We start from the raw sequence: 25492 nt of genomic DNA, 5'->3' as shown, positions 1-25492 counted from the left end.
TGTGAATGCGTGTCGAACTCGGTTTGCGGACCAAAGAGGTGAACTCTGGTCCGCCTGAAAACGTCGGTCTCGGTTCGGCTTCATCGAACCAAACGCGAACCAAATATAGGAAGTGATTATTATTACCACTGCTCGCAGCACTCACTGCAAAACAAGCACACTGCATCTAATCTCTCTATCTATCTCTCTATCTCTCTATCTCTCTATCTATATATCTAACTGTGCATCTTGGGAAGAAGTAAGAAAAAACACGGCTTATTATTATTACCGAGGCGCACGGCATTGGATCAATGGATCAATGCCACGTCAATACTATTATTACCTTACCACTGCTCGCAGCATTCATTCACTGCAAAACAAGCACACTGCATCTATCTCTCTATCTCTCTATCTCTCTATCTCTCTATCTATCTATATATCTGTGCATCTTGGGAAGAAGGAAGAAAAAACGCGGCTTATTATATCATATAGTGTCTCTGTCTAGACTGTCGAATGCTTTGTGGAAGTCGATGAATGTGAGGTGGAGAGATGTGTTCCATTCCAGGGTCTGTTCTATGATAATGCGAAGGGTGGCAATGTGATCTGTACATGATCTGTCCTGTCGGAAACCCGCTTGTTCTTCTCTGAATTCTTTGTCCACTTCTTTGGACATACATACATAGTACATACATATAGTACACATTACAGTACACATTACAGTATAGTATACCTGCAGTATATAATAGTATATAGTACATAATAGTGTATACAGCACATATATAATGTGATGTGAGATATATAGTACATGATATATACAATATAATATAGTACCATAATAGAATAGCATATACTGCAAATATAGTTCAATATAATATACAAATGAATTATAATATGATTATATAATGTAATATGATATAACGTACAATACAGTATCAAACGTATTTCATTTTTTTATTAACCTGTTCCACACAATGTGAAAATCCGCATAAAATATATACCTAGGTAAATGGAATATTGCTCCACTTCTACAAGGACTATTTGCATATTCTTGGTATCTAGGTACATCTATGGACCTCAGGGAATGTATTCACAGTGTCGGAAATATTGTGTCTATTACTAGGCTTGCTTAAATTGTGATGAAACAAAGGAGAATATGAATTATGAATTTTCTTTGCATCTTTGACAGTGAATAACACCAAGATAATAATGACCAAACTTAAAAAACTGCCACTGATGTTGTTCAGTACCTTCTTGAGATCATGTGTAAAAAGAATCTAAGGAAATTAATAAAGGGAAGATGATAAAACCGAAGGTTCTGTAGATACAGTACTGAATTCTCCCATCCGGACCAATGCAATTTGAAATATTATTATAGAATATAGAATAGATGCTTATAAATTACCTTATTATAGCCAATTCGCACATTTATATATATATATACATATATTATCTTTCAAATGCCCGAGTTCAATTTGGATTTAGTATCACCAGGCGTGCATAAGAACAGATAATGACATCTACTGTAATTTACTGTACCTTTTTATTTTCACCACAGTGCAACCATTTTGAAACTAATTTCAGATCTAATTGTTGCTACATGCTAACAATAGGGAGGAGAAACTAACTGCGTTTCAATATTTGTCAAAAACATTACCTTTTGTGGCTTATTATCCCCCATAGTATCTGCCAGGAAGTGTAGTTCGGCAAAATTCCAACGCTGATCCACAGATATGCATCCCCTCGACAAAATGGCCGCAAAAAACTACAATTCCCATGATTCAAATTTTCCAAAATGGTCGCCGTCTTGGAATAGACTTCAGCAAATCGAAAACTTAAAACGATATAATGACACTTTTAACCTATTGCTAAACTAACGTATTGATGATAATATACATTCTACATGCTTTTGTGATATGTTAGTGATGTTAATACTTGAAAACGTTTGATTTTAAAATCGCACATTTTTTGCATCACTCATTTTGGGGTCGGTACCGACCCTGAGGGGTGGAACAATGCAATTAAAGCTCTTCTTCCCTTCTGTACCTATCAAATATTAATTTTTTTAGTCTAGATTTGAATTGATTTATGTTTTCACAATATTTTAATTCATCCTCTAGCCCATTCCACAGGGTGGCTCCGTAAGAGGAGATACACATTATTTTCAGGTTTTTTTTAAGTTCAATGGTCCTCTGAGGTCAAGTAATTGATTATTTCGGTAATAATTGATTATTTCTTGCTTTGTACATAACATGCAGAGTTTTAAAGTTTACCATATCAATGAACTTCAAAATGTGTGATTGTAGAAACAGTTTGTGTGTGTGGTCCCGATATCCTAAGATAAGATATTCCTTTATTGATCCCCTTGGGGAAATTCAGGCATCATAGCAGCATGGGGGGGAGGGGGGGAGGGGTACAGGTAGTAAAACAACACAGTATACAGGTAGTAAAAGACAACACAGGCAGTGTAAACAATTTGATCAATATGGTCAATATAATTTACTATCTGACTAGCTGAGGAATATTCACATTATTCACAGTGTCACATGAGGTGCAGTATGCAAGAGGTAGTGTTATAATAATTGTTTATTACTCTTATTGCTCTTTTTTGTAGGATAGTCAATATATTTATGGTTGTTTTGTATGTGTTAACGTTCCATGTTGAAGAAATAATAATTCCTGGGTAAACTATGCAGTTATTCAACAGAACACAAGGTATTTTCACTGGGCATTTTCTTTTATGTCAAATATTGTATGTTCACACAAAGGTAATGTATGATGGTCAGTGATGCCGGTAACGCGTTACTAAGTAACGCGTTATTGTAATCTGATTACTTTTCCCCGAAAATAGTAATCTAACGCGTTAATCTTTAAAAGCCAGTAATCTGATTGCAGTTACTTGTCCAAGTGGCTGTGCGTTACTATTTCGTTACTATCTCATCATAAATTCATAATGCAGGCGGAATGCAGTATTTTATTTCGTTTTCGACAGTCAAAAATACATTTTGAGCTGTTTTTCTTATTTGGGAGTGACGTAGTGTGGCAGTGAAAGGGTTACACAAGAATGTGTCCCGCGGCGTGACTGGAAGCTGTCTGTGAGTGACTCTGCTTTGGTCCAATCACATTCCCCATCCACAGTCTGCGAATCAGAGGCAGAGTAGGGCGGGTCTTCACAGCACGTCATGTGACATATGCGCCAATCGTGTGACAGCAGGGCTCCGTTGTTACAGCCTCGTCTGCATTCGTCTGAGAATTCCACCCCAAAACGCTTGTCTAAACGCAAAATTAAAAGTGAAACCGCAAGAAGACTTTTGCGGTTTCTGTTCAGACTTCCACCCCAAAACGCTCGTCTAAACGTAGCCTCAGTCAAAATACTGTCTACCGCTAAAAACAGCACATCCAATTGCATTGAAAGCATCTGGAATCACAACACTAGCCGACACTTCGACTAGGTACAGGAGGACTCGGAGGCCAGCCAAACAGCAAAAGAGAGAGATTGTTTCTTTCCCTTTTGATTAATGTATATTTGATGGTGGCAGAGCAAAAGCTCTTATTTGCCAGATTTACAGTTAATTTACATGTTAAAGAGAGACTGATTGTATGTTTATAGAGAGACATTTATAAAAACAATTGAATAGTTCAGCCTGCATTTGTTAGATGTGAATGGATACACTGGTTTTGTAAAACCACTGGCTGGCTGCTCTAATGCTGTGAGCATCATAGACTGTTGCTTTACCATACTTGATGGTACAGAAGCTGAAGCACTAGTTTAACAATTTACGTTATGTGCAGAGAAACAAGTTAAAAACAATTTATGCACTTTCAATAAAGCGTTTAAAAAAAACTGTTGGGGGAACGACGACGACTTCGTAACCTAGTTACTTTCAAAGTAACTAAGTTACTCTGATAATCAAGTAATCAGTAAAGTAACTTGGATTACTTTTTAAAGGAGTAATCAGTAATCAGTAATCGGATTACTTTTACAAGTAATCTGTGGCATCACTGATGATGGTGCCCCAGAAATAAAGGGTAGGTTCCTGTGAATCATAAAAGGTATAACACTTGATACTGACTCAAAGAATAAGCTCAGAATTGGCAAAAATATTACTTTTGTCTATGTAGGCTTTAGAGGGTCCCGCATTTTTGTGCCCTAAACATTCTAGCAGTATACCTCTCTGTTTCAGTCCTCTAGCTTAGTTGGCTGATTCTGGCACCAGAATAAATGGGTTTCATAATCCAGAAGTTGTGGATTTCATCTAAATGTGTGTAGTGTTAGGATCTCTATTAGCTGCTACAGCATCACAGCAGCTATTCTTCCTGGGGTCCACGCAGGTCTGTGCTTTGAGAACCGGCACTAAGAGAATATTTAAATGCTCAGTGAATGAATGGATGGAAGCGGATATGGATGAGCTTAAAGCTTATAACTTTGGGAGAGGGGTTTCTTGGCCAACAGCTGGGCTAGCTGGTCCGTATCCGCTTCCATTCATTTGTGCTAAGCTAGGCTATCTTACAGATAGCTTTCTACTGAATGCACAGAGAGGAGACTGGTATCTATCGTCTCGTTTGACTCTGGAGAAGATGTTCATGTTGGCGTGTTCCATGTCCCTGTCCTGCCTCTGTCCTGCCTCTGTCCTACCTGTCTCTGAGCAGACTCCACACCTCTCCACCCAGACAGGCTTCCAGCAGCATGTACACATACTTGTCGTCCTTAAACGTGCGATACAGTCTAGAGAAAGAGGGAGACATATTATTATAACACAAACAAAATGAATGTTGTTGTTTACATGTTGCATGCATGCATCCCTACTTCCCATTTGCCCCACGTGGAAGGCACCTGATTGGATAAATTACATGCTGGTGCTCTAGTAGAAGGCACCTGATTGGATAAATTACATGCTGGTGCTCTAGTAGAAGGCACCTGATTGGATAAATTACATGCTGGTGCTCTAGTAGAAGGCACCTGATTGGATAAATTACATGCTGGTGCACCTGATTGGATAAATTACATCCTGGTGCTCTAGTAGAAGGCACCTGATTGGATAAATTATGTGCTGGTGCTCTAGTAGAATGCACCTGATTGGATAAATTATGTGCTGGTGCTCTAGTAGAATGCACCTGATTGGATAAATTACATCCTGGTGCTCTAGTAGAAGGCACCTGATTGGATAAATGACATCCTGGTGCTCTAGTAGAAGGCACCTGATTGGATAAATGACATCCTGGTGCTCTAGTAGAAGGCACCTGATTGGATAAATTATGTGCTGGTGCTCTAGTAGAATGCACCTGATTGGATAAATTACATGCTGGTACTCTAGTAGAAGGCACCTGATTGGATTAATTTAAGTGTTGGTGCTCTAGTGGAAGGCACCTGATTGGATAAATGACGTGCTGGTGCTCTAGTAGAAGGCACCTGATTGGATAAATGATGTGCTGGTGCTCTAGTACAGCGGTTCCCAAACTTTTTTGGCCGTGCACCCCCTGTCACCTCCCGACCTAGCTGACACCCCCCCCCCCCAATGGGTTTCTGTTAGAAAAAATTGTTGCTGGTCTCCGTGCACAGATTTAATTTTAAATTTGATCTCTTCCTACGGCGACTATGGATAGGGAATTTCTTTATTTAATTAAAATGTTCACAACAACATGGATGCATGTACTCTGACAGCATGTTTAATATCCATAATACTAAAGGTTTGACTAAGATTTGTATGAAATTATATTGAAAAAAAATAAACTTTTCATGTCACGCACCACCTAGAGGGCGCTCGCGCACCACAGTTTGGGAACCACTGCCTAGTAGAAGGCACCTGATTGGATAAATTACGTGCTGGTGCTCTAGTAGAAGGCACCTGATTGGATAAATGACATGCTGGTGCTCTAGTAGAAGGCACCTGATTGGATAAATGACATGCTGGTGCTCTAGTAGAAGGCACCTGATTGGATAAATGACGTGCTGGTGAATCTAGCACCCACTTTACCCACTTTAGACACTTTAACACACTTTATATTTATTGGTAAAGAGATTTGCACTACAACTCATACCTCATTGCACCTTACCCTAAGTTGTACCTCATCCCAGTTCTGCATTGTACCGTATATTGTATTGTAACTCAGTTACTAATTTTTTTCTACTGTATTGTATATCGTATATATGTAGCCTATATTGAACACTTTTGTTTACACTTGTTTACGTACTTTTGACTTTCTATTTTATACTTATCTATTTTTATCTAGCACACTCTCAGGCGCAAAACAGGAAAAAGCATTTCATATAAAAGTATTTTTTTGTATGACAACTAATAAAGAAAGTTGAATCTATCTTGACCTGATCTAATCTGGGGTCAGGCGTGGTCTTCAACGGGTGGTCTCGACCACAACAACACAAGGGTAAAGAATAGGGATGTTCGATATTGGCTTTTTTACCGATATCTGATATACCGATATTGTCCAACTCTTAATTTCCGATACCGATATCAACAGATATACCGGTATATGCAGGGTCAAAAAACGTAATAATTTCAGGTAATTAACTTTACATATCTCTTGTCGTGGAATTAACACAACATTATGCATACTTTTCACAATAAATAAAATAAGAATTTGTTCTTACTTGCTTGCCTGGGTAAATAAAGGTTAAATAAATGTAAAAATAAAAATAAAAATAATTTAAAAAATGTCGATACCGATAATTTCCGATATTACATTTTAATGCCAATATCGGCCGATAATATAGGTAGGCCGATAATATCGGACATCCCTAGTAAAGAGACATTTGAATGGACGGATGGACTGACTTGACGATGAAGGGCGAGCGGGACTCGGCCAGGATCGTCCTCTCTGAGTGGATGTGTTCCTCCTGTCTGTTGTCCACAATGTGCTTCTTCTTCATCACCTTCAAGGCAAATGTCACGTCTTCATTCTTCAGTCTAACCTGCGGGGGAACACAACCAGCATGGGGAACACAACCAGAGTAGGGGAACACAACCAGAGCAGGGGAACCCAACCAGCATGGGGAACACAACCAGAGCAGGGGAACACAACCAGCAGGAGAACAGAACACAACCAGCAGGAGAACAGAACAGAACCAGCAGACTCCATTTATAAAGCAACACATTGTGATACAATTTACATTAGTTCAATGTTTGTCGTCAGTTCTATTATTTTATTACAGTATATCACAGAAACGCGTTGCATCTGAAGGTTACTTAACACATTGGGTGCCATGCAGTATTCCCATCTTTACCACTCTCTGCCAGTGCTGTAACCCTATGGAGTGGCTCACCTTCTTTGCAGGGCTATACCTTTTTAAATATTATAGCTATATCGACATTACTATGGCCCATTCAACATCAGGTATCTATCGTTCTGGATGTGGGAACGTTATATTTTTCCATTCATACATTGTCGTGTTAGTACCGTCGAGAATATAAGTATGTTTTTAGAGTGTATAGCAGTAATTCCTAGAACGCGCGTTATAGGCCCCGACGCGTATTATACATTATCGATTGGCGTTTCGTCCCTATACACGCTATATTAAAATGTTCAAATGCATATGATGGCTATACATTATGCTCCATCATGCGTGAAGGAAAGGGGGGGGGGGGTCGTTTATGATTCCTTGATTGTCACTAACGGCTTTCTTTAGTAAGACACCATACGTTGATCGGACAGATTGCAATGAAATAAGTGGAGAATCGAGCTGGAAATAACGTTAGATTCCTCTTACCTCTGGCCGATGCGTCTGGAGAAAGAAAAATCCTATTATTTGACGTCGATCTGCTAGATCCATTTTCTGTTTGTATGACGCAATAAACGGCGAAAGCATATTGATTCTTGCATCTCGAAAGCGATCCAATGCACTCGATATATGTGTATATTGATCCACATAACAACATATCTCTGGCGGAGCTTTTCCCCCGATGCACCGAGCGTCACTTCCGGTTTATTGTGGAGTGTAACTTGCCCGAAATCCACCAGGCAGCGGTATTGAGGCGTTGCAATATCAGACAGGGTCCAGCTGGCTCCCGGAGGCTTCCTGGATGAATTATGAATGCCAATAGCGAATAAAAGAAATAACGATCATAACGAGTTTACTCGTTGTTGGCACTCAACGCATGGCGGCCAATAACGACTATACTCCTACTCTCTCTTGTGATGTCATCAGGTATAACTTGTGATGTCATCAGGTATAACTTGTGATGTCATCAAGTATAACTTGTGATGTCATCAGGTATAACTTGTGATGTCATCAGGTATAACTTGTGATGTCATCAGGTATAATGGTGAACAGGAGGCTGATTTTGTGGATCTGCAGAATGTTTGTTTTAGGTTTTATACCCAAATCAGCTTCACTCTAGTGACGTCTATAGTAGTTCTCAGTTCCGAAGCAGAACATGTACCTGTATAATCATAGAGCCAGACAGATTTTTAGGGCAGATACTGATATTAGAAAGTGAACATCTCTTAGGGCGGCTGGGTGGCGCAGCGGACGTTGCGCTTGTCACTAACGCAAGAGACACCGGGTTCGAATCCGGCTGTCGCCGTTGCCTCCGGCTTTGGCCGGCCGTCATACTAACTCAATTGGCAGAGTTAGCGGGTGGAAGTCGATGGGTGGTAATCTGGACGTTGTGGACAGCGACTGCTACAGGTCGGTTGGGGGACGCCTGCACAGCAGAGACAGGAAATGGCGGGGGTAGTGTGAGCCTCCCACACGTTACACCTCGACAACGAGAGTCCGCGCTGGCAGGTGAAAAGATGTGACAAGCTGCCTCCTTGTGTATCGGAGGGGACATGTGATAGGCTTCTATCCTCCCTACAACCGACCTGTGGGGGGCATATGCGAGCAACGTTCAAGACAGGGGAGGGAAGAATTGGCACAGTGAAAATTGGGATGGGAGAAAAAATTGAAAAAGAGGAGAAAAAGTGGATAAAAAAAAGAAAGTGAACATCTCGATATCAGATATATGGGCTCAGGATTCAGGATTGTTAAAGCAAATTAGCCTAATCCATGTCAAAAGCCTATAGCAGATTTACACACACACGCTCACACACACGCACACGCACACACACACACACACACACACACACACACACACACACACGCACACTGGTGCTAAACCAAAGTAATTTAGTAACATCCAATACTCAGCACAGAGCACATATCTGCAGGACTAATCTCCTTTAGTCAACAAAATGCTTCATCAGAGAGTGACCACCAAGCAGAAACGTTAGCATGTTTGTTGATGATCAATAACAGTGGAATGGCAGTATATTCTATCAATAATACTACTACTAATAATAATAATAGTATACAGTACACAGTCCCGAAGATCTCTGTGACCTCTTGACCTTTGGGTATTCAGCGTTGTGTTGATTAGTCTCACCAATTCCACTCGACCGAAGCCGCCGACCCCTAGAGTGGTGACGATCTCGAGGTTCTCAAAAGGCATGGAGGCAGAGAATGGCGACACCTTCTCCTGGAGCTGGATGAGGTCTGGGGACAGAGGCTGGATGAGGTCTGGGGACAGAGGCTGGATCAGGTCTGGGGACAGAGGCTGGATCAGGTCTGGGGACAGAGGCTGGATCAGGTCTGGGGACAGAGGCTGGATCGGATGGCACGACATTGATTTCCTGGGTAGAGAGAGAGGCAATGGTCTTGAAATACATAGAGGTCGATTTTAAACATAATATAAAGTGACAGAATTATGCCAATGACACATTTATTTTTACAGCAATAAAGAATTATTCTTTCTCCCCTGAAAACACCTGAGATTTAGCAAATTCAGCAGCTGATTAACTTGCGATGCAGACAGAACTCCAGTGATGCAGATGGGAGCTGTCCGTGGTCCTGAAAACACTGTTATTTCAGAGGATATTTCTCTAAAGGAGCTACCGCTCCTCCTACCAGTCAGTTCTGCTCCAGAGAGTGAGTAATGGACCTACTTGGCTGGGATATGGGTTAGTATAGGTTCTAGACTAGAGTAATGGACCTACTTGGCTGGGATATGGGTTAGTATAGGTTCTAGAGTAATGGACCTACTTGGCTGGGATATGGGTTAGTATAGGTTCTAGACTAGAGTAATGGACCTACTTGGCTGGGATATGGGTTAGTATAGGTTCTAGAGTAATGGACCTACTTGGCTGGGATATGGGTTAGAATACGTTCTAGAGTAATGGACCTACTTGGCTGGAATATGGGTTAGTATAGGTTCTAGAGTAATGGACCTACTTGGCTGGAATATGGGTTAGTATAGGTTCTAGACTAGAGTAATGGACCTACTTGGCTGGGATGTGGGTTAGTATAGGTTCTAGACTAGAGTAATGGACCTACTTGGCTGGGATATGGGTTAGTATAGGTTCTAGAGTAATGGACCTACTTGGCTGGGATATGGGTTAGAATACGTTCTAGAGTAATGGACCTACTTTGCTGGGATGTGGGTTAGTATAGGTTCTAGAGTAATGGACCTACTTGGCTGGGATGTGGGGTAGAATACGTTCTAGAGTAATGGACCTACTTGGCTGGGATGTGGGGTAGAATACGTTCTAGAGTAATGGACCTACTTGGCTGGGATGTGGGTTAGTATAGGTTCTAGAGTAATGGACCTACTTGGCTGGGATGTGGGTTAGTATAGATTCTAGAGTAATGGACCTACTTGGCTGGGATGTGGGTTAGTATAGGTTCTAGAGTAATGGACCTACTTGGCTGGGATGTGGGTTAGTATAGATTCTAGAGTAATGGACCTACTTTGCTGGGATGTGGGTTAGTATAGGTTCTAGAGTAATGGACCTACTTGGCTGGGATATGGGTTAGTATAGGTTCTAGACTAGAGTAATGGACCTACTTGGCTGGGATATGGGTTAGTATAGGTTCTAGAGTAATGGACCTACTTGGCTGGGATATGGGTTAGTATAGGTTCTAGACTAGAGTAATGGACCTACTTGGCTGGGATATGGGTTAGTATAGGTTCTAGAGTAATGGACCTACTTGGCTGGGATATGGGTTAGAATACGTTCTAGAGTAATGGACCTACTTGGCTGGAATATGGGTTAGTATAGGTTCTAGACTAGAGTAATGGACCTACTTGGCTGGGATATGGGTTAGAATACGTTCTAGAGTAATGGACCTACTTGGCTGGGATGTGGGTTAGTATAGGTTCTAGACTAGAGTAATGGACCTACTTGGCTGGGATATGGGTTAGTATAGGTTCTAGAGTAATGGACCTACTTGGCTGGGATATGGGTTAGAATACGTTCTAGAGTAATGGACCTACTTGGCTGGGATGTGGGTTAGTATAGGTTCTAGAGTAATGGACCTACTTTGCTGGGATGTGGGTTAGTATAGGTTCTAGAGTAATGGACCTACTTGGCTGGGATGTGGGGTAGAATACGTTCTAGAGTAATGGACCTACTTGGCTGGGATGTGGGGTAGAATACGTTCTAGAGTAATGGACCTACTTGGCTGGGATGTGGGTTAGTATAGGTTCTAGAGTAATGGACCTACTTGGCTGGGATGTGGGTTAGTATAGATTCTAGAGTAATGGACCTACTTGGCTGGGATGTGGGTTAGTATAGGTTCTAGAGTAATGGACCTACTTGGCTGGGATATGGGTTAGTATAGGTTCTAGAGTAATGGACCTACTTGGCTGGGATATGGGTTAGAATACGTTCTAGAGTAATGGACCTACTTGGCTGGAATATGGGTTAGTATAGGTTCTAGACTAGAGTAATGGACCTACTTGGCTGGGATATGAGTTAGTATAGGTTCTAGAGTAATGGACCTACTTGGCTGGGATATGGGTTAGAATACGTTCTAGAGTAATGGACCTACTTGGCTGGAATATGGGTTAGTATAGGTTCTAGACTAGAGTAATGGACCTACTTGGCTGGGATGTGGGTTAGTATAGGTTCTAGACTAGAGTAATGGACCTACTTGGCTGGGATATGGGTTAGTATAGGTTCTAGAGTAATGGACCTACTTGGCTGGGATATGGGTTAGAATACGTTCTAGAGTAATGGACCTACTTTGCTGGGATGTGGGTTAGTATAGGTTCTAGAGTAATGGACCTACTTGGCTGGGATGTGGGGTAGAATACGTTCTAGAGTAATGGACCTACTTGGCTGGGATGTGGGGTAGAATACGTTCTAGAGTAATGGACCTACTTGGCTGGGATGTGGGTTAGTATAGGTTCTAGAGTAATGGACCTACTTGGCTGGGATGTGGGTTAGTATAGATTCTAGAGTAATGGACCTACTTGGCTGGGATGTGGGTTAGTATAGGTTCTAGAGTAATGGACCTACTTGGCTGGGATGTGGGTTAGTATAGATTCTAGAGTAATGGACCTACTTTGCTGGGATGTGGGTTAGTATAGGTTCTAGAGTAATGGACCTACTTGGCTGGGATATGGGTTAGTATAGGTTCTAGACTAGAGTAATGGACCTACTTGGCTGGGATATGGGTTAGTATAGGTTCTAGAGTAATGGACCTACTTGGCTGGGATATGGGTTAGTATAGGTTCTAGACTAGAGTAATGGACCTACTTGGCTGGGATATGGGTTAGTATAGGTTCTAGAGTAATGGACCTACTTGGCTGGGATATGGGTTAGAATACGTTCTAGAGTAATGGACCTACTTTGCTGGGATGTGGGTTAGTATAGGTTCTAGAGTAATGGACCTACTTTGCTGGGATGTGGGTTAGTATAGGTTCTAGAGTAATGGACCTACTTGGCTGGGATGTGGGGTAGAATACGTTCTAGAGTAATGGACCTACTTGGCTGGGATGTGGGGTAGAATACGTTCTAGAGTAATGGACCTACTTGGCTGGGATGTGGGTTAGTATAGGTTCTAGAGTAATGGACCTACTTGGCTGGGATGTGGGTTAGTATAGATTCTAGAGTAATGGACCTACTTGGCTGGGATGTGGGTTAGTATAGGTTCTAGAGTAATGGACCTACTTGGCTGGGATGTGGGGTAGAATACGTTCTAGAGTAATGGACCTACTTGGCTGGGATGTGGGGTAGAATACGTTCTAGAGTAATGGACCTACTTGGCTGGGATGTGGGTTAGTATAGGTTCTAGAGTAATGGACCTACTTGGCTGGGATATGGGTTAGTATATGTTCTAGAGTAATGGACCTACTTGGCTGGGATGTGGGTTAGTATAGGTTCTAGAGTAATGAACCTACTTGGCTGGGATGTGGGTTAGTATAGGTTCTAGAGTAATGGACCTACTTGGCTGGGATGTGGGTTAGTATAGGTTCTAGAGTAATGGACCTACTTGGCTGGGATGTGGGGTAGAATACATTCTAGAGTAATGGACCTACTTGGCATGCCGCTTCATGTCACCACGATCCAGAGTCGCCACATAGCCTTCAAGGTACTCCTGGAGCTCATTGAAGGTCCCCACTGTCTGGTCAAAGGTCCTGGAGAAACACTGTGTACATATCAGTAACAGCAAGGGGACGATGGCTGATGTACTAGGACATGTATTAATATATCATTAATATAACTAGAATACCTTTTGATCTCTTAGTGAGTAAGCTTCAGGGCAGTATACTAGAATTAAGCTACTGTAGTGTTACCAACTATGTCCATATTCCGAATCTATCAATAAGGTATATACATTTATTCATATGTTTTTTTTTTATCCACTTTTTCTCCCATTTTTCTATATTTTCTCCCATCCCAATTTCGTATCATCCAATTCAACCCTCCCCTGTCACGGACGCTGTTTCTTGCCTCCCACAAGCCGGCTGCAATGTGGACTAAGTCATATCCCCAGGCCATCAGGCTGCTAAACGAACAATAAACCTATGCAACAACCATCAAATGCACACAGCACACACACCCACACGCACACACTCACTTAAACAAACAACACACTGCAGCACCCACTCTCCACACTTTAGATCACACAAACACACTTTATATTTATTGATAAAGGATTTGCACTACAACTCGTACACCTACTGTAAATTGTACCTAAATTGCACCTCATCCCATTTCTGCCTTGCACTATATAGTATTGTATATTAGTACACTGCATAGTATTGTATATTATATGGTAACTCAGTTACGTCTATTCTGCATCGAACATTGTACATATGTCTATACTGAACACTGTGACCTCATTTTTTTTACTTCTAATTTACATGCTATACTATGTTATTTTATTTCATACTTATCTTGTCTTGCAGTCTCTGGAGTGTAACAGTAAGAAGCATTTTGTATAAAAGTATTCTGTACTTCTGTATGACAACTATTAAAGAAACTTGAACTTGAAACTACATAGCACAAGTCCCCTCCGGTACTTGAGGTAACAGCAGTCGCATCTTTTCACCTGCGCAGCTCGATCTCTCAGTGGGAGGCTCACGCTGCCCCCGACACTTCCTGATTCTACTGCGCAGGCGCACCAACCGACCTGTAGGAGTCGCTGTCCACAACGCCCGATCCCCACCCATCAGTTTCCCACCCCCTAATACGGCCAATGTGTATTAGTACGGACGACCAGCTAAACTGAAAGCAAATGTGGAGCGATGGGCTCGAACTGACGAGCCCAGCGTCTCCAGCATTTCGTGGCGAGCGTCTTGCCCACTACGCCACGTAGCCGCCCCCACATTTATTCATATGTAACGGTTGTGACAACGTCACCTCAAACTTTGATGTCCCGAGGGAGTTTAGAACACAGGTCTCCCACGCCACGTGCAACAGCACAGACCGCTATACCAAGAAGTGAACTCACTGCTTTGTAACGTGTCTATGTGTCTTTTGAGGATGATAGTGAGTTTAACCCATAGCACCGCTACTCACCCCAGTCACTTCGTGACTGCGCTTCATGATACCATCCGTTACTCATATAAAAAAAGAACTACAGCCAAAATTCTAAATGTTTACAAAATGTCCCATTGCGACTGCTGATTAAAATGATCAACACTTGAAAATGATCCAGTTGTCATGACGAAGAACATCTAGTTGACTACTTGACTGACAATACTCAGCCAGTGTGAACAGACTCTGATAGCTCTACTCAGAATACTCACTCTCTGTCGATCACAAGGCACTCCACCCCATCTTCATCAGCCAGGATATTGGCTGACCTGACATCGTCACTGAGCAAGGCAGAGAGAGAAGATATATACAGTCACCACTCCCAACAACAAACAAGGTATTCACTGAACATTATGCTAGCCTGTTCTCATTTTTTTTTTTTTTGTATTAAATTTTTTTTTATTATTTTTTAAACAAACACATAAACAAACATGACAACACACAATAGGATATACAAATACACATATGCTCCAGCTCGTACCCCCCTCTCCCGGACCCCCCATTGGATAATCCAACCATTATAATTTGTTCCTAACCAGACACTACCATTATATGCTGGCTTTTATTCTCTCCACCACTTCTAACCACATTGCCATTTTGGATTCATTGAGACCCAAAATTCTAGCTGTTGATATTTCTTGATAAATCACATCGAGATATGTAAGAATCCAGACCTTACGGCACATTTTTTCCGGTTGAAACCATCGTGATGCTATCAGCTTTTTAGCCACTGTGATACCGGATAAAACCAATCTCTTTAGCTGTGGAGGTACTGCATGCTCAAAGACATCATTCAGCAGTAATACAGAGGGGTGTACAGGTATATCCAGAGTTAAGAGATTTGACAATTGCTGGGTCACTTCTTTCCAAAATATCTTAACTGGTGGGCAGTCCCAGTACATGTGCATAAATGTCCCTTCATCCCCATTTGTACATAAGGAGCATTTGGAGTCTTGTTTAAGACCCATTTTGTTCAGTCTTATAGGAGTTAAGTATGTCCTGTGAATATAGTTAAGATTGATTTGTTGATGGTCCGGGTTCCTTGATGCAAGGCGTACATTTGCCCAGGCTTCTTGCCAGTCAAAGTCTATCTCCAGGTCTGGTATATCCCTCCTCCAGACTGAGTCTAGATGTAGGGTTTCATACGAGGCCGTTAGTAATTGATGATAAAAATCTGAAACAAAACCTCTCGATGTCTCTCTTTCATAGAAGAATTTGTGGTATCTGTGGTGTACAATTGGTATCCTTAATGGAACACCGTGAGCCTTCAAACATGCCAATAACTGTGCGTAAAAATAATATGAGGACTTGGTGAGATAAAATTTTTTGCATATCTCATCAAAACTACAAAAACCCTGTTTGTTGAAAACGTCTCCTAATGTGTGTATGCCTTGCTTTTCCCATCTAGGGAATCTTATAGGTTGTTTTCCAATCAAGAGTGCATTGTTATTGAATAAGGGAGTATGATTATGCCATGTATGTGGGATAGAGTCTTTTTTTTGTGTTTCACGCCATATCCGGATTGCATGAGTGATTATGGGGCCAAATTTCCGTTCGCATTGCTTAATTGATAATTTGGTGTACACTATGTCCTTCAGCCTATGTGGAGCTACTATATTTTCTTCTAAATTTCTCCAGGATACTGATGCTTGGGGATCAAACCATGTTGTCAGTGGTCTTAAAGTGTATGCCTTAAAATAGTGGTGGAAATCTGGAAATGCCATACCACCGTCTGCTTTGTTTCTCTGTGCGGTGGATCTTTTTATACGTGGTGGTTTGTTATTCCAAATAAATTTGTATGTGGAGGAGTGTAATTCTTTCCAGTAACCCTTTGGAGGGGGTAACGGTAGCATTGAGCTGAAGAAGTTGATTCTAGGTAGGACGTCCATCTTAATTATTGATATTCGTGCTTGTACTGAGTTTTTAAGTTTTGACCACCTGACAAGGTCGTATTTGATTTTGTTTTGGATTTTTATGTAATTGTGCTTCACCGTTTGGCTTATGGTAGGGAATATTTCAACTCCCAAACATCTAAAGTGTTTTACCATCGGTATCTCTTCTGGGAGGGTTATATTTCTTTTTGCAGGGGCGTTAAGTGGGAGGAAGGCCGACTTCGGCCAATTTATCCTAAATCCCGATAAATCTCCAAAGTCCTCAATCAACTTGAGAATATGAGGCAATGCGGTGTTGGGGTTTTGCATGAACAGTATTACGTCGTCCGCATATAAACTAATTTTGTGTTGTGTGCCCTTGATTACGATTGGTTCTATGGATTGGGATTGTCTTATATATTGTGCTAAAGGCTCTAATGATAGATCGAATAGTCCGGGACTAAGGGGGCAACCCTGTCGGTTCTCATTTGTTTTGAAGCTTATTGCAGGGTAAGGGGCCGGGAGAATATTCCATGCACTATTTTACTCTGTCTATTTATGCAAATGTGTGTAAGTTATAGCTTTTTTATTGCACTGCTCTTATTCTGTCTATGTTATGCTCATTTTATGTATGCAATTCATGCATTGCTTTTATTTTGTTAGTCTTTTATTGATTTTAATGTCAGAAATCATAATCATAATGGAAAGTCTCTAACTACCTGCCAATCAAAGGAGGACAGACTCGCTACAACTTCACCAAATCGAAAGTGAAACTTAACATGCATGTAAATAATGCAAGAGCTTATTAAAACGGCACAATTGGCAAAACGTCTACGAGGTAGGACATGTAGGATGTAGGTATAGGACATGTATTGCTTGTAGAATAATTGAAGGTGCTATAGATACAAATGTTATGTAGAGTAATAATAATAAAAAGCATATATATAATAATACATCCGCAGAGCTTTTAGAAAGGTGTGGAAAAAAGGTATTGCTTTTACCCCCAAAAAACGATTGAATAATTAATGTATTTAAATTTTTTTTATGTGCAGGTCTAAAATGAATGTTGTTGTTTACATGGTGCATGCATCCCCTCCGTACTTCCCATTGCCCCACATGGAAGGCACCTGATTGGATAAATGACATGCTGGTGCTCTAGTGCGACATCTAGTGGCTGAATGTTACCTATAGCACCTTTAATAATGATAAATGAAACGGCACACAAGCATTGTAACAACCATTGTAGAAAAATCTTTCTGTTTTAAGCCACAGTGACGATGACATTGATGTGATACTGTAAGGTGATTGGAAAAACCACATGACTAACACAACATGTTATCTGCAATCTCTGCTTTGCTCTGGTTACCTGATGAGAGCCTTCTCTCCAAAGTAATCTCCTGTGTGCAGCGTGTTGATGGTCTGGGGCAGCGTGGTCTCTCCATCGCTCTGGGTCACCTTAACCTACACACAGTACAGTTTAGTTTAGTTTATTTATTTAGCACATTATTTAAGCCTCCAGTCAACCTTCAAAAAACTCCCACCTTTCTCCCTAGTGATGGAAACGGCGATCTCAGTCAAAACATCATGTATTTCATGTATTGTTAAATTTCTTTTGCATGAATATCATTATTAACTTCAGTTCTCACCATACATATCGAATATTTATAAATTTTCAGGATTACATTTTTTTTTTAAATTAGGGTTAGGGTTAGGGGGTTAGAGTTAGGGTTGTTACAGGGTTAGGGTTACCCTAACCCTAACCCTAAGCCTAAAGAAAATAATGGTTAAAATCCTGAAAATTAATAAATGCACAAACCACTTGGAGGCCTCATCCACCCTTTTATCATGTTACTTATGAATCATTCAAATTTTAAACTGTACAGGCTGTGTATTAAAAAAAATTGTTTAACATGGGAGTCAACCTGTTCATTTCTGCGACTAGGGTGGAAGGTGTATAAAACGCGCTTAACTCATTCTGCGCCAATCACGGAAAAAGTTGGGTTAACTCGCTAACCGTTCAGCGCCAATCACGAGAAAAGTCGGGTTTTAATCGTTATTTCTTTTATTAGCTATATCCATTCATTTTTCATCCATCCAGCCTGATGTTATCATTGGGAATGGGTCGGAGCTACGCCTTCCAGTCGGTATTGCACTCTATTAGAAATGGTGTAGTTTCTTTTCAGGGCCGATCTGAGCCGTGCGGGCAGGGTTTAAATACTCCAAGAGGACTAGCCTTTACAACGTTACATCTGCGATGCTGCCCCCCCCCCCCCCCCCCCCCCCTTCATATGCAATGCCGGGCAATGTGGGACGGACCTCCACGAGCAGTATTTGGAATAGCGATCAGATAATTGGATTATTACTTTTGCATTACAGATACCAGATACCAGATCAGATACCAGGTAAGGACTCTATATATAAAATCTTACGTTGATCTGATATTTCTTTCTACCGCGATCGCGGCTGTCTGTGTGTGTGTGTGTGTGTGTGTGTGTGTGTGTGTGTGGCTGTACCGTTGAGTGCAGGAGGTGGCGGGGCGAGCGCCGCGCTACGAGGGCCATTTCATGTATGCATGAGGAAGGATAATAATGATAATCTAGCGTTGATTTCAGGAAGATTCGTTAATCAGGCGAAAAATTACAACGTGTTTAGTGTATTCCACTAAAGGGCTATTATCGCGTCTTTTCCTGGGATTACTAAGAATCACCAAAACTATACTCATATTCAAAACGGTATAAAACGGAAATGTACGGATGAAAACGCCCTCTGGCGCATTAAGCGATGGCGCAGAATGAGTTAATAGTGATTTTTGAAAAAAAATAAACATGGATTATTGTAATGTGACTCAAAGATGTGATACTGAGCTACTTTCCTGGCATATCCATAAAATATAGCCAACGCTATCCACAAACACACGTGGAAAAAAAGGCTATTTGACGAGAATTGCGACAAAGGTGCCCGGAGGGGTAAAAACAGTGCTGGGAGGGAACGAAGCCCAAAGGGCTTGTACAAAGTTCCACTCCCGTCCCATCAATGTCCATAATCATATATGAACGAAATATGTAAACATGGTCAAGAAAAGAAACTCAAAACAAGATCAGAGACATAAGGCAAACACTATAATGAGAAAATGGAAGATAGACACGGATAGATATCATGTTCAAAACACAGCAACGAGAGCCAATAACAAGAACAAAAGAAAAAAAAGTACAAGGTTGTCCAGGTTGTGAGAGTGTGAGCATTACCTTCCCCTTGGCTATGATATAGAAGGTGCTGCCCTCCTCTCCCTCGCGGATGACATACTCTCCTTTGTCGTAGTACTCCTGGTGAGAGAAGGAAGATCAAACTGAGGACAGAGACTAGTGAGGTTTCTGAGGCTGGAGACACTGAGGACAGAGACTAGTGAGGTTTCTGAGGCTGGATGAGACACTGAGGACAGAGACTAGTGAGGTTTCTGAGGCTGGAGACACCGAGGACAGAGACTAGTGAGGTTTCTGAGGCTGGAGACACTGAGGACAGAGACTAGTGAGGTTTCTGAGGCTGGATGAGACACTGAGGACAGAGACAAGTGAGGTTTCTGAGGCTGGATGAGACACTAAGGACAGAGACTAGTGAGGTTTCTGAGGCTGGATGAGACACTGAGGACAGAGACTAGTGAGGTTTCTGAGGCTGGAGACACTGAGGACAGAGACTAGTCAGGTTTCTGAGGCTGGAGACACTGAGGACAGAGACTAGTGAGGTTTCTGAGGCTGGATGAGACACTGAGGACAGAGACTAGTGAGGTTTCTGAGGCTGGATGAGACACTGAGGACAGAGACTAGTGAGGTTTCTGAGGCTGGATGAGACACTGAGGACAGAGACTAGTGAGGTTTCTGAGGCTGGATGAGACACTGAGGACAGAGACTAGTCAGGTTTCTGAGGCTAGAGACACTGAGGACAGAGACTAGTGAGGTTTCTGAGGCTGGAGACACTGAGGACAGAGACTAGTGAGGTTTCTGAGGCTGGATGAGACACTGAGGACAGAGACAAGTGAGGTTTCTGAGGCTGGATGAGACACTAAGGACAGAGACTAGTGAGGTTTCTGAGGCTGGATGAGACACTGAGGACAGAGACTAGTGAGGTTTCTGAGGCTGGAGACACTGAGGACAGAGACTAGTCAGGTTTCTGAGGCTGGAGACACTGAGGACAGAGACTAGTGAGGTTTCTGAGGCTGGATGAGACACTGAGGACAGAGACTAGTGAGGTTTCTGAGGCTGGATGAGACACTGAGGACAGAGACTAGTGAGGTTTCTGAGGCTGGATGAGACACTGAGGACAGAGACTAGTGAGGTTTCTGAGGCTGGAGACACTGAGGACAGAGACTAGTGAGGTTTCTGAGGCTGGAGACACTGAGGACAGAGACTAGTGAGGTTTCTGAGGCTGGATGAGACACTGAGGACAGAGACAAGTGAGGTTTCTGAGGCTGGATGAGACACTAAGGACAGAGACTAGTGAGGTTTCTGAGGCTGGATGAGACACTGAGGACAGAGACTAGTGAGGTTTCTGAGGCTGGAGACACTGAGGACAGAGACTAGTCAGGTTTCTGAGGCTGGAGACACTGAGGACAGAGACTAGTGAGGTTTCTGAGGCTGGATGAGACACTGAGGACAGAGACTAGTGAGGTTTCTGAGGCTGGATGAGACACTGAGGACAGAGACTAGTGAGGTTTCTGAGGCTGGATGAGACACTGAGGACAGAGACTAGTGAGGTTTCTGAGGCTGGATGAGACACTGAGGACAGAGACTAGTCAGGTTTCTGAGGCTAGAGACACTGAGGACAGAGACTAGTGAGGTTTCTGAGGCTGGAGACACTGAGGACAGAGACTAGTGAGGTTTCTGAGGCTGGATGAGACACTGAGGACAGAGACAAGTGAGGTTTCTGAGGCTGGATGAGACACTAAGGACAGAGACTAGTGAGGTTTCTGAGGCTGGATGAGACACTGAGGACAGAGACTAGTGAGGTTTCTGAGGCTGGAGACACTGAGGACAGAGACTAGTCAGGTTTCTGAGGCTGGAGACACTGAGGACAGAGACTAGTGAGGTTTCTGAGGCTGGATGAGACACTGAGGACAGAGACTAGTGAGGTTTCTGAGGCTGGATGAGACACTGAGGACAGAGACTAGTGAGGTTTCTGAGGCTGGATGAGACACTGAGGACAGAGACTAGTGAGGTTTCTGAGGCTGGATGAGACACTGAGGACAGAGACTAGTCAGGTTTCTGAGGCTGGATGAGACACTGAGGACAGAGACTAGTCAGGTTTCTGAGGCTAGAGACACTGAGGACAGAGACTAGTGAGGTTTCTGAGGCTGGATGAGACACTGAGGACAGAGACTAGTGAGGTTTCTGAGGCTGGAGACACTTGAGGACAGAGACTAGTGAGGTTTCTGAGGCTGGAGACACTGAGGACAGAGACTAGTCAGGTTTCTGAGGCTGGATGAGACACTGAGGACAGAGACTAGTGAGGTTTCTGAGGCTGGATGAGACACTAAGGACAGAGACTAGTGAGGTTTCTGAGGCTGGAGACACTGAGGACAGAGACTAGTCAGGTTTCTGAGGCTGGAGACACTGAGGACAGAGACTAGTGAGGTTTCTGAGGCTGGAGACACTGAGGACAGAGACTAGTGAGGTTTCTGAGGCTGGAGACACTGAGGACAGAGACTAGTGAGGTTTCTGAGGCTGGATGAGACACTGAGGACAGAGACTAGTGAGGTTTCTGAGGCTGGATGAGACACTGAGGACAGAGACTAGTGAGGTTTCTGAGGCTGGATGAGACACTGAGGACAGAGACTAGTGAGGTTTCTGAGGCTAGAGACACTGAGGACAGAGACTAGTGAGGTTTCTGAGGCTGGATGAGACACTGAGGACAGAGACTAGTGAGGTTTCTGAGGCTAGAGACACTGAGGACAGAGACTAGTGAGGTTTCTGAGGCTGGATGAGACACCGAGGACAGAGACTAGTGAGGTTTCTGAGGCTAGAGACACTGAGGACAGAGACTAGTGATGTTTCTGAGGCTGGATGAGACACTGAGGACAGAGACTAGTGAGGTTTCTGAGGCTAGAGACACTGAGGACAGAGACTAGTCAGGTTTCTGAGGCTGGATGAGACACTGAGGACAGAGACTAGTGAGGTTTCTGAGGCTGGATGAGACACTGAGGACAGAGACTAGTGAGGTTTCTGAGGCTGGAGACACTGAGGACAGAGACTAGTGAGGTTTCTGAGGCTGGAGACACTAAGGACAGAGACTAGTGAGGTTTCTGAGGCTGGATGAGACACTAAGGACAGAGACTAGTGAGGTTTCTGAGGCTGGAGACACTGAGGACAGAGACTAGTGAGGTTTCTGAGGCTGGATGAGACACTAAGGACAGAGACTAGTGAGGTTTCTGAGGCTGGAGACACTAAGGACAGAGACTAGTGAGGTTTCTGAGGCTGGATGAGACACTGAGGACAGAGACTAGTGAGGTTTCTGATGCTGGAGACACTGAGGACAGAGACTAGTGAGGTTTCTGAGGCTGGAGACACTGAGGACAGAGACTAGTGAGGTTTCTGAGGCTGGAGACACTGAGGACAGAGACTAGTGAGGTTTCTGAGGCTGTAATAAAGGAAGGTTGTAAGTGCTCAATGGCCAATTGTACAGAGTCAGCAATATAATACACAACAGTATCATCTGCATACAGATTGGCTTCACAACCATTCAGCGAAGACACAATATCATTAATATAAATAGTGAAGAGGACAGGACCTAGAATTTAACCTTGTGGCACACCTTTAGTTATTGATAAATAATTTTTATTGGACTTTACACACATTAGTAAAGACATATTAGTATAGTAGCTAGTAAGATAGGCAAGGTAAATTATTTAGTGGCAAAGTGCATGATGATCCCCTTTGATGACCCCCCCGGAGCTCGGATAGGAGTGGGTCTGAGGTGGCCAGAAGATGTAGAGCACCATAACCTGTTCCCAGGCTCCCAGTCAAGTCTGTTGCGGCCTGCAATTTGTTAGCTAATACAAGGTAAGCTAAGTCCTTACTTGAGTAGCCTAATGCTTGAGTGAGATCCTGTGAGTTGACAGTGAGTTGTTAGTGAGTTGATAGTGAATTGATAGTGGGTTGATAGTGAGTGGATAGTGAGTTGATAGTGAATTGATAGTGGGTTGATAGTGAGTGGATAGTGAGTTGATAGTGAATTGATAGTGAATTGATAGTGGGTTGATAGTGAATTGATAGTGGGTTGATAGTGAATTGATAGTGAATTGATGGTGAGTTGATAGTGAGTGGATAGTGAGTTGATAGTGAATTGATAGTGAATTGATAGTGGGTTGATAGTGAATTGATAGTGGGTTGATAGTGAATTGATAGTGAATTGATGGTGAGTTGATAGTGAGTGGATAGTGAGTTGATAGTGAATTGATAGTGAATTGATAGTGGGTTGATAGTGAATTGATAGTGAATTGATGGTGAGTTGATAGTGAATTGATAGTGAGGATTGTCCCACAAAGAAACCAGCTACAAAATGTGCAGCAGCATGAAGCAGAAACATGAAGCAGAAACATGAAGATCATGCACGTCTGTCCACACAGGATAGAGAGACAGGACAAATTTCTACTGCGTTTGACAAGCTGTGGGCAGCTCAGAAACCTTACACACGTCCATAGTTAGGTAGACAACAGACCTTTTGTCTCCGACTCTGAAAGACGCATGTCTTGGTTGCAAGTAGATTAGACTAGAATAGAATAGAATAGAAATACTTTTATTATCCCGAGGGAAATTTGATACTGCAAATTTCCCTCTGGATAATAAAAGTATTTCTATTCTATTCTAGTCGAATCTACACTATTGTCTTCTCTGCCCTTCTGAGGACGTCGGGAGCAGCTAGCGGTCTGACTGGGACATGAAGACACACCACACCTGTTCTTAGATCACTTCCAGCGAGCATTCGTTTAATTGTGTTGTAATTAACACAACATGACATCACTGGTGGCCATATTCAAACTAATTTACTCTCAAGAACTGGTCTGGTCCTTTAAGAAGAATGACTTGGAACCACATGTCAAAAGAAAACATGGGACCGGCAACAACTGAGAGGAACGATCCTGTTCATGACCAAGAACTGAGAGTCTTTGACGTTTTCACCATGAAGACGCTGAAGGAAGAGTTAAAAACATGTTAACCAGCAGGATATATCACTCACCACACACACACACACACACACACACACACACACACACACACACACACACACACACACACACACACACACACACACACACACACACACACACACACACACACACACACACACACACACACACACACACACACACACACACACACACACACACACACACACACACACACACACACACACACACACACACACACACACACACACACACACACACACATATTCACGCACACGCAGGCACACACACGACACACTCCCATCTGTACACGTTCACACGCTCACATACCAAAAGCATGTCACTCAATCCAACAAATCACACCCCAGTTGAATAAACACTTTCTTGGGCCTTGGTCAAATAATCATGGTAACAATATACGGGGCCTAGCGATGACAGAAATAATATCAGAGCTGTTCATCAACAAGGTCGTTCGCATGGACTCGCCAAACTGAAGGTAAAAGTAATATGCACACAGTAATAATAGACATCCTATATAATGATATTTTGACAGCAGCAACTGGGGCTGTCAAGAGTGTAGAGGCGATGGGAAAACTCTATCTTTACACTCAAATACTGTAAGTCAAGCGGTCGGATGGCGTAGCGGAGA

At 42.5% G+C, this 25492-nt stretch overlaps 1 protein-coding gene across 1 annotated transcript in view; it reads right to left on the bottom strand.

The window, feature by feature from the left end:
• LOC311235714 (cGMP-dependent protein kinase 2-like) overlaps positions 1-25182 on the bottom strand; it is a gene marked incomplete at both ends in the record, with an annotated part of 38263 nt that extends 13081 nt beyond the window's left edge. The window contains 9 exon segments of the mRNA XM_084323180.1: positions 4613-4702; positions 6768-6904; positions 9357-9476; positions 9478-9514; positions 13293-13391; positions 15009-15077; positions 18034-18128; positions 19913-19990; positions 25174-25182. Of these exon segments, the coding sequence (XP_084179306.1) occupies positions 4613-4702; positions 6768-6904; positions 9357-9476; positions 9478-9514; positions 13293-13391; positions 15009-15077; positions 18034-18128; positions 19913-19990; positions 25174-25182 (734 nt within the window).
• Positions 25183-25492: the final 310 nt, after the last annotated feature.

The sequence above is a fragment of the Notolepis coatsorum genome (assembly GCF_963971535.1).
Source record: "Notolepis coatsorum genome assembly, chromosome: 10".
Lineage (NCBI taxonomy): Eukaryota > Metazoa > Chordata > Actinopteri > Aulopiformes > Paralepididae > Notolepis > Notolepis coatsorum.
This window is presented reverse-complemented; position numbering and strand designations above follow the sequence as displayed.